We start from the raw sequence: 10124 nt of genomic DNA on the forward strand, positions 1-10124 counted from the left end.
TGTTTTACCTAAGACATGAAAGCATAACAGCCATAATGATTTGAATATATTTTATTGAAAGTGAGAATGGCAAGAACATTTGGAACTGTTGGGATTTATTATACAACATACGTATAACCATAATAAGCATTAAAACACGATCAATCGAATTACATTTTCATTTTTAAATTTGACCTGGAACAGCCTCAATGTACAAAAGTTTCTATCACCTGTACGAAAAGTATAATATATATATATCAAATTTCAGGCTAAGAGAAGACATTTAGAGTATTTTTACTGCTGTCAAATGTCACAACGGGACAAATCTGACCCGAACAGTATGTAAGGGTTAAACTGATGACTGAGAAACACACACAGGCCTAACTCTTAAATCTCAGAAGTGTGGCTTTGTCCAGGATGTCCTCTCTAATTCTTGTATAATTTGGATGAGCGGCCAGAACCTTATGACACACAGCTATGGCATCGTCATGCCTCTTTGCCATTAAGTAGTTAAAAGCAAGCTTGTATCCAATAGATGGGTTAGTCTGAACCCCATATTTCCAAGCCAGTTCATAGTTGTGTGCTGCATCATGGAATTTTCCATCTTTTTCCATCATATAGCCCAGATATTCATAAGCTTTACAGCATGACTTGTTATGCTTGAGGCATCTCTTCAGCAGGTCCCCAGCCAAGTCATACCTCCCTGAATGGATGTAGATGTCTGCCAGGAGCAACCAGCTCTTTTCAAACTCATTGGCATCAACAAGGCTCCACTTCATCTGAGCTACTGGTTGGAGCTGGTTCCTGGCCCGCAGAGGTTCTTTGAGCATCATATAAGCTATCGCCACGGCCAACAGTGCTGGGACGTTGTCTTTCTCATTGTTGGCAATCTCCATGAAAACTCTGAGGGCTATTTCCATGTTGGCCTTCTTTTTGGTTGCCAGAAGGCAGTAGTTCTTCAGGATGCGGTGCTGTAGGTGTCCACAAGGTGTGTGAGGCTTTAACTTCTTCAGCAGTTTCTTAGCTGTTCTTATAGCAAGGTGCTGTGCTTCCCGCTTCTTTGTGGAGTTCTTCATTTCACTATCTAGATTCCCAAAGATTTGTTCTCCCATGGAGTCAATGTCATGGTTAAGGTAAATTTCAGTCATGTTGTACATAGCGTTTTGACCCCAATCGTTGTCTGTCCGAGCTTTATTAAAATGGTGTAGGGCATCATTAAGTTCTCCTGTATACCAAAGATAAAGTCCTTTGCAGTAGTTAAACCCAGGGTCAAACGCAGTCCTGGAAGAATTTTTTTCTGCCATATCAAGAAATCTGGGCCCTTCTTCCAACTTCCCAGCCCTCCTCAACAAGTCAATAAGACATGACAGAGTTTGGTAGTTGTCTGGTTTGCACTTCACAAGTTTTCGACAGTGGAAAACGGCCTGTTCAAAGTCCTGCTTCCTTAACATGATGTCAGCCATCATCATAGTTGCGTCCTCATTAAACTGGTCATTCTTCAGAATGAGGCAGCATTGCTCCTGGCACGCATCAACTTCATCCAGAGTAAGGTGCAACCGAGCCAACTCCAGCATCACCTTGCAATCATTCTCACAATACACAAGAACTTCTTTGTAGAATTTGACTGCTGTCTTATAATTCCCCAGACTTGTGTAGTGTTTAGCGATCTCAGCGCAGATCTCTGCAGCAAGCTGCTTCTGCATGGGGACAGTGTCAGGCTGCTCCAACTGCACCTGATTAAGTACCTTTCCCTGCACATTCCGGGCTCTTTTTAGGCAAACTAAAGCTTCCTCATTTTTGTCAACCTTGTTCTGGACATTTGCTAATAGGAGAAGATATTGGCAATACTCTGAGAGTACCTTAACTTCATTCATTGGTTGATGGTCCAGCGCTTCATGCAATACCCTCTCACAGTGCTCATACTTCTTCATCCTTATCAGCAGCACAGCCAGGTCATAGCGTAGGAAGTTCTGTTGCTCAGTTTTCAACGCAACTTCATAGTAATGTATTGCCTTGACATAGTTATTAGTCTCAACCAGTGCTTTTCCAATTTTGCCGGCTAAAGCACCATCTTCTGGGTTTTTCTTCAGAACATGGTCATAAATCTTGATGGCTTTCTCGTGTTCTTGAATCGTCACATAGGCATCACCTAGCAAGAGATATGTGTGACAGCTGGGCATCTTCCTCACTATTTCTTTATAACAGCTTGCATACAATTTTTTATCTTTTCTGTGGTTCAGATATATATCTGCCATTTTCTCCTTTGCTTGGATGTAGTAGGGCTGCTTGGGACAAATACTTCTAAGCATACTAAGCGCCATCTCAGAGTCACCACGGAACAGGGCCAGGTCTGCATCTGCAATAATGACACGTGGCTTCTCAGGGGTCCCAGAGAACTCAATGATGGCATCTTGTATCACCTTTGCTGCTTCATGCTTCATTCCCTTGAGCCTCAGGGCCTCAGCCAACTCCAAGAAGACAGAGACACAGTCAGAAATGCTCAGCTCAATCTTATTACTCTTGGACTTGGACAAGGATCCAGCTCTGTGAACACCTGGGAGACTCATGGCCATCTGCAATGTTTGAATAGCCTCTGTCAGTTTGCCCATTTTCTTCTGACACTGAGCCTGGATCAGGTGGCACAAAAGATGTTCTTGAATCTCAAAGTTATGGTTGAGGCAGGGTTCAAGAGACTGGGAACACAATGTGAAGTTACCCTGCAGCAGATGGATCTGTGCCATTAGTAGATGAGCTTCTGCATGAGAAGGGCACTTTTCCAAGCAATGACGGAGAATCCTCTGAGCAGCGTCAGTGTCGCCAGACAGATATCTGACTTTGGCTAACAGGAAGACCGCTTGGTGGAGACCTGGCACAATCTTGACAACAGTATCCAACAATTTGTCACATTGCTGGAGTTGAGGAGCGAGAGTCTGGCCCTGGGCCAGAGGCTTAGCAGGACAAAGTGCAAGATACTCTTTGACTATCTCCAAAATGAAGTCAGGGTTGAGCTTCTCCAAGTACTCTACTCCCAGAGGCACACCTTGCAGTTTGGAGAGGTGTATGTCCACTGCCTCGTTCAGCAGATTGGTAACCTCTTCTTGTGGTCTGCACTTTTTCACTGCCAGTAAAGCATGTAGGTACAGCAGCTCTCCTGATTTTTCAATAGATTGTTGATTCTCTGCGAGAAATTCCAATTGTTGTTTTGCATCCTCAAGGTGGCCCTCGATCAGCTGGCAATGAATTATGCCAGTCAAAGCAGAAACACTGGTCTCATCCAAAGTCATGGCAATCTTGTACCATTTCATAGCCTCCTTTATACTTCCCTGAAGGACCATCTGGTAGCCCAACTCTGTGGCTAAATATGAGTTCCTGGATGCCACAGAGAAGGCTCTTTCGACCATCCTGGACGTTTGCTCAATCACTTTCTCATTTCGTCCACAAACACGAGTGAAGGCAAGAGACATTCTGTAGATTAGCTCGGGGTTGTGGGGTTCCAGATAATCCAAGTTTCTGATTAGGGTTGAAAGCTGTTTCACTGACTCAGTAATATCTCCATCTTTACATAAAGAATGCAGAGCTAACATTCGTACTGCCTCCAGGTTATTTCTATCCTTCTCTAAAAGCCTGCGCGCTACCTTTATGGTTTGATCCCAGTCTTGAAGGCTGAGCACCAGTTTCATCTTCTTGATGAGCGCAGGCACAAACCCAGGGGAACTCTCAATGACCTGGTTGACCATTATTAATGCTCCAGAGTAGTTCTGAAGATATTCATGGTATTGTGCCTTCCCCATCAGGGCAAAAACATCTGCTTTCTCTTTCAGTCCCTCATCAAAGTATTTTCCAGTCTTCCTGGCATAGTCATCTTTACCAGATGTCACATCTATCCAGGCTTTTAGGATGATCCCCTCTCTAGAGCCATTGGAGAGTTTGATCATTTTCTCTGTGTACTCTCTTGCCTTATCATTTCGCCCATATAGCCAAAGAAACAGTCCAGCATAATAAAGACTCTTGGGGGATGCACTTTTACGATCCTGTCTGATCTTAGCAGTAAGTGCTTGAATGACTTCCCTGTCTGGGTTTGTCTTTTTTCTCTCAGCATAGACAAGAGCCATAACTGTGCAGAGAGATACATCTTGACTATCTCTTAATGTGTCCAACTCCACTGAAGCTTCTTGAATTTGGTCTTGCATCATGGAACCATATGCATGGAAAAAACTGTAGATGGGGTCATTGCCAAACTTCCTCTGAGCACCTTCTGCTGCATTTACAGCGTGATTGAAATACTTTTCATAGCAATAGAACTTGATCAAAGCCAACATTGTCTCTTCATCCTCTATGTTAGCCATCTTCCAACAACTTATTGTCTGGTAAAATGCAGCCAGTTCTTCTTCTTTGTTCGGTTTATTGGCATAGGCAACCAACATCAAGGATCTGCCCTTTCTTCATCTGTGTGGAGTCATATGCTTATGATGCCTCTGATCTGACTTTGAAGTTTTATTAAAGGTCTTTCTCAGATTTTCTAGAAAAACTGTATTCTCTTGTAATATCCTTTACTTCACACATATGGCTCATTTTGTAGATAAATGCACGCATGCACTCTAACACTGTGGTACTGAAGTAATAAGACTTGTAGTTTTCTCACAGTGACACTAAACAACCAGATCAGCTTTTAAACCACCCATTTCAATGTTAACAGACCTCTGCAACTTCAACTTCTATCTCTCTATTTCACATTATTTACACAAATCTTGAATATCTGTGTTAGTTTTAGTTTTTGTGTAAAGTCTAGTTGTTTGAGGATTTCCTCTGTGGTGATTTATCGGCTATTAGTGCTTCCGTAAATGAAGATGACTTTAACAGCTGATTCAGTTCATTAAATACATTCTTTACTTCCCCCGTGGAGACAACCCATTCATATAATACATATACACAGTGTCATATTTTGTGTGGTTTATTTATTCAATAAATGTTTGCACAAAAAAACCAACTGTTAAAAGTGCCAGTGCCTGGCTGCCCATGCCCGCCAACCCATATATATATAAAATCACCGGGTGCCAGGTACCTTTAAAACATAAGCATAGACTACCAAAGTAGATAAAATAATAATTATATGGGCATAATTTAAATAGCTGCATTACACAAAACAAAAACAACAATACAGGAAGTTGCTCCAACACTGAATTAAAAATAAATTTCAGCAAAAGCCATGACAAAAAGTGTTTGAATTCTCTAAACGATAAGGAAAGAAGCTTCCATGATTCCCATCATAACTCCTTTAGCTGAGTAAACAATTGACCATACTTAATGAAAGTAAAGAACAAAATGCTGAACCACAATTCACTGCGGGCAGCAACATTTAAAGCGAAGCAACATTGTAGTTGTACCTGGGAAGAAACATAAAAATTATAAATATTTAAAATAATTTAAAAAACCTGCAGTTTTGTTCTCGTGACACAACACAGACCTAAATCTCCCATGAATGAGCTCCTGATTTCTCCTCTGTCACATCTGTTTATTCAGGAGTCAAGTTGAACAACATGTGAAGAAGAAGTTTTCCCAAATATGACCTGTCATTTGAAGTAGTTCCTTTCACACTAATGTTAGATATGTTTTGGTGTTCATGTTTCCATAAGGTTTGTTTTTAATTAGTTGAAAGATTGTGAATATGTAAGCTTCCTGAAGGTAATGAATATCATGTCACTTGTGCAGGTAGTTTGCAGGGTCACAGATCTCCTAGCTGGTGTCCAAATTCAAACACCATTGAGCCATTGAGGTCACAATAAGTGGGTGGATGGATGGATGATTCTTCTGAACAATAAACATAAATTAATTAATTACCTTGCATACCATTACTTGACAAAATATTAACATGTACACAAAGTTGCTTTCATAAGCTATGAATCCAGTAAGCCAACAAAACATCTCGTCTTCATCAGGAACACATATTTCCCTCTTTTGGGGGCGGCTGTGGCTCAGGGGTTAGAGCGGTCGTCAGAAGGTCAGTGTTTCGATCCCAGTCTTCCCTTGTCCACATGCCGAAGTGTCCTTAGGCAAGATACTGAACCCCAAATTGCCCCTTCTCATAGAGAAAGTGCACATAGATGCAATGTATGAACGCGTGTGTAAATGGGTGAATGTAAAAATGTACTGTAAAGCACTTTGAGTGGTCATCATGATAAGAAAAGAGCTATAGAAAAACAGACCATATATCAGCTATGGTCTCAAACACAGGAATGGGCCTTGGTTGGTATTCTTTAACATTAGTTTTTTGACGCTATGAAAATGAGGTGAAACATTATGATTGACAGCTGAGACTGACTCGTGGTTGGATGAGTGTGTATTGGTGGGCTCTTGCTACGGCTCCATCTCCGATCCCCTCTGCACATTCTCTGGCTCCAAATGTACGAGATGGCAGTGTTCAAATCAGGTTGGTTCCAGGAAAGTGGGAGGATTGGAGAAATGTGGCCCATCTTTGTATCCAGTCTTATATACAACACCGCAGGTTATTCACATAGTTTAAAACAGTTAGTAAAGCCATTTTTGTCTTACTCTCCTAAAACATGAACATGCAAGTAGAGTTCCTTTTATGTTCACATATTTAAGATACATATCTTTGTTGATGTATGCTTCTGAAGAAAACAAACAGTGAAGATTTCTTTTCACTCAGAAGCTGACAACTTGTATGCTTTCTCTAAGGGTAATTCCAGCCATGCCAAACATTTATTCCGCAATAAAAGTCCCTGAAGGCCTCAGGTTTTTATAACAGCTTTATTTATTGAGATCTCTCATTTCGCATTTTAAAAAACTGCTAGCAAGTTTAGAAACTCATCTTAAAAGTTGAACATTTGTACAGTGACAGTATCATTATTGAATGAACTACATTGTAATCAATGGAAAATGTTATCAACGCCATGGCTGAATTACAGACATGATTGAGTAGGCAATTCCTTTTTAATGTTGCTTCCTCCTGAAAGAGCAACCTGTAAAACAAAAATGAACAGGAGTTAGAAAGCCTTCTAGTTTACAACACAGGGGATATGTCAGCCAACTGGCTGTTGATTGTGACTGTTAACAAAGTAAACAGCTCTATCTGTACACTGGAATTAGGATGTTTTACCCTCTGTCAGTCTGGCCTTTCCTCCTTTTGGCTGGCACAACACAGTTGAGCATCCCACACAGAGAACCACCGTCTGTGCATGGCTGAACACAGTGGTGATCTTGTAGCAGCCTGCAAAAAATATGGTGTTAAAACTGTGAACAATAGATCAAACATGTGCTAGGTAATAGGCCCCTCTTAAGGGCCGCAAGATATATCTGAGGGGTCCTAAGGTTATAAATACTACAGAAATTTGAAGCCAGATCTGGTTAAGTTTCTTTTTTTCGTGAAACATTGGATAATTTTACCTCTTTGGTTCTTGCAATAATACACATTAACCATCTGAGAAGTTTAAAGTGGATAAAAGTAAATATGATGGAAAAAGTTCATATCACATCATCAAACTAAATAAAGAGTTGTCTTTGCTAACAGCTAAGACAACAAGACAGTTACTCTGTGCAGTTAAATTCTGCATTTTACAATGATATAACCGCTTACATGCGTAGGATACAAGCTATTATTGGAGCAATCTGCAACAACTCCCGTGTCCAGAGGGATGGGCTTGCCTTCCTGTTTCCACAGCATGCGCATGCCCAGTGTATGTGAGGGGTCATGGACGGAGATCGTTTTAGTTTGAAAAACGCCATTTTCAAATTAAAAACATAGTAGTATGGATATAGCCTGAATGTCATATGTAATGTTATCTACACAAGGGTTAAATCTGTGCATAACAATGACAGGCAAACGAGTCACAGTGTGACTTAACAAAAACACAATATCTGACCTACAATGAAACTAGTCTTGTGAGTAATGTACTGTATAGCTGCTTTTCAGACATGGCCTCGGGAGGATGTCCGGAGAATTGGGTCCAGACTTTCTCCACAGTTTGCCTTTCACACATGCAAAGTGAAGCAGGAGATTCTCCGCACAGACACGTTCTCAATAACACAGAAATCTCTGGAGCGTTCAGGTGAGGGGTGGTGCAGCAGGAAGAGGCAGGATGTCATGTATAAATTCTGCTGAGGTGATGTTTTTGTCTACACCAGCGTCGGCCCTTCTGACCAAACTCTCTTAACATCTTCGTCTTTGTCTATTACTTTTATGGCTCCGCTTTTTCATCGTTAAATAATTTTTAATATTCCTCACTTGCGGAGGATCTCCCCTTCTGTGTATTCACATCTGCTCCTCCGGACTTTCTGCACTTTCTACAAGGGAGCCACATGTAGAAAGTCCACAAAAATGTCCAGAGGCTCTCAGTCGGACATTTCCGTTCACACACACATACACGACCCCTCCACAGAATGTCTGGAGAATCTTTGGAGTTCAGATTATGTGTTAAGACCTGAATCTATTCTACCATCACTCACCTGGACACTTCACATCCATGAAGTAGGAGTTAGGACTCTGAACAAGTCTTTTCTTCTTGTGTTGTCTTCTCTCATAGTCGATAGCAGGGTGGAGGAGGTCTTTGGCCAACTAAAGTCAACGACAAATACAAATCAGGGGACACTTGACAGTTTTCAGGACATCCAGACCCGGTTGGTCAGATAAAAGTAAAACAGCGGATTTCAGTGGATTTGTAATGTACCAAGTACTTTTGTCTGGTCTCGCGTTATATACGGTTTATGAAGATGACTACATCTTCCTCTCGAGGTAAGTTGTCATTTGTTCTGTTTTAAAGCTTCAAACAACATGAAAATAGCTGATATTAACTCATATTGAAGCACTGATAACAAGACACCGAGAGCACACTGTACTTTCTCCTTTTCCCAAGATGAATATTCGTGTTAGTAAAAGATGTAAATCATCTGGTTAAAAAACACGAGGGTCTTGTGTAAAAGCTTCGGGTGCGGACTGCTTCTTGGCCGCCTGTGTCGCACACGCCATTGATACCGCTGTGTTTCAGCAAATAGTCGCCTCCCGTGCCTCACGCAGCTACGCTAGCTAACCTCACGTAGCCCCATGTGCTGCGGCTGCTACGCGTCCACAACACAACTCCGAGGCTTCGCTAGGTGAGAAGTCGACAGTTAACAACACAGATAGCCGACATCACTGCACAGGAACACGCACAACACACGGAGCGGGGAACTTTTCAACTTACAGGCATTTTGTCCGTGTTAGCTTTAGCTTCCCTGCATGTACGTGGGGCTGCTGGGCAGAGACAGGAGGAAGGGGAAGGGGAGGAGGAGGGGGTGGGGGTGTTCATTCTGTCCACAGCGTATCTTCAAAACATGTTTACTGTTCTGTCAGACATCATGGAAAAGTCTGGCACCTTCCATGCCAAGTGTGTAAACATGTTAACATTTTATATTAATGAATTCTGTGCAGTCTTTCTCTGCAGTGATTGGGGATTTGATCCATCAGCCATTAAATCATAATAATAATAAATAAACGTTATTTGTGTAGCACTAAACGAGGTTACAAAGTGCTTCACAAAAAAAGTCCATGGCAAAATGAAGAATCAATTGTATAAAAGATATTCTGTTCAGTCCAATGTAAGATCCAAATCATAACATGATAAGGTCAAGAGCTTAGGTTTATAGAGAAACCCAACAGTTCCCACAATTAGCTAAATGTGTGAATATTTCTGATTGCAGGTGCTTTAAGAACAACATTCCTGGAGCTATAGAGGTTCTAAGAAACCCACAATGATGTTTGCAGTCTCCTCACAATTAACCTTAGTAAAATGCAGGAAAGATAACGGACAAGTCCAATACACAAATACAACTTTTTGTTCATGTGAAGTGGTTCAATAGAAGGGGGGAAAAAAGCAAATATTATTAGGCTACGTGTAGTTCTGCAGCACTTTGTCCTTTTTTTTGGTGCCAATTTACAAAACCCAGCAATAAATCACTACACCATACAAGAGAGCACAACATATAAATAACCCACAACAAAAAAAAGCCAAAAAACTAAACACAATGGCGAAAAAGAAATTCCCAACGTCAAATAAGAAAACACAATAGCAAAACAAAACACTACAACAAAATACCAGGGTAAACTAGAATACATAATAGCAAATAAGAAATCAATAAGGCAAATAAGAAAA

At 41.1% G+C, this 10124-nt stretch overlaps 2 protein-coding genes across 2 annotated transcripts; both read right to left on the minus strand.

Annotated features, from left to right (window-relative positions):
* Positions 1 to 359: 359 nt before the first annotated feature.
* On the minus strand, positions 360 to 4325 carry LOC118109450 (tetratricopeptide repeat protein 21B-like). Its single transcript, XM_035156573.2, has one exon. It carries the CDS (start codon positions 4323 to 4325, stop codon positions 360 to 362), a length of 3966 nt encoding a protein of 1321 aa, XP_035012464.1.
* Positions 4326 to 6733: 2408 nt separating this feature from the next.
* rps27l (ribosomal protein S27 like) lies at positions 6734 to 9318 on the minus strand. The gene is made up of 4 exons (XM_035156687.2): positions 9177 to 9318; positions 8443 to 8551; positions 7097 to 7207; positions 6734 to 6959 (listed from the first exon to the last, which is right to left on the minus strand). The coding sequence occupies exons 1-4, from the start codon at positions 9279 to 9281 to the stop codon at positions 6931 to 6933; spliced, it is 354 nt and encodes a 117-aa protein (XP_035012578.1). The 5' UTR covers positions 9282 to 9318; the 3' UTR covers positions 6734 to 6930.
* Between the last annotated feature and the right edge of the window lie 806 nt (positions 9319 to 10124).

Source organism: Hippoglossus stenolepis, chromosome 5, assembly GCF_022539355.2.
Source record: "Hippoglossus stenolepis isolate QCI-W04-F060 chromosome 5, HSTE1.2, whole genome shotgun sequence".
Classification (NCBI taxonomy): domain Eukaryota; kingdom Metazoa; phylum Chordata; class Actinopteri; order Pleuronectiformes; family Pleuronectidae; genus Hippoglossus; species Hippoglossus stenolepis.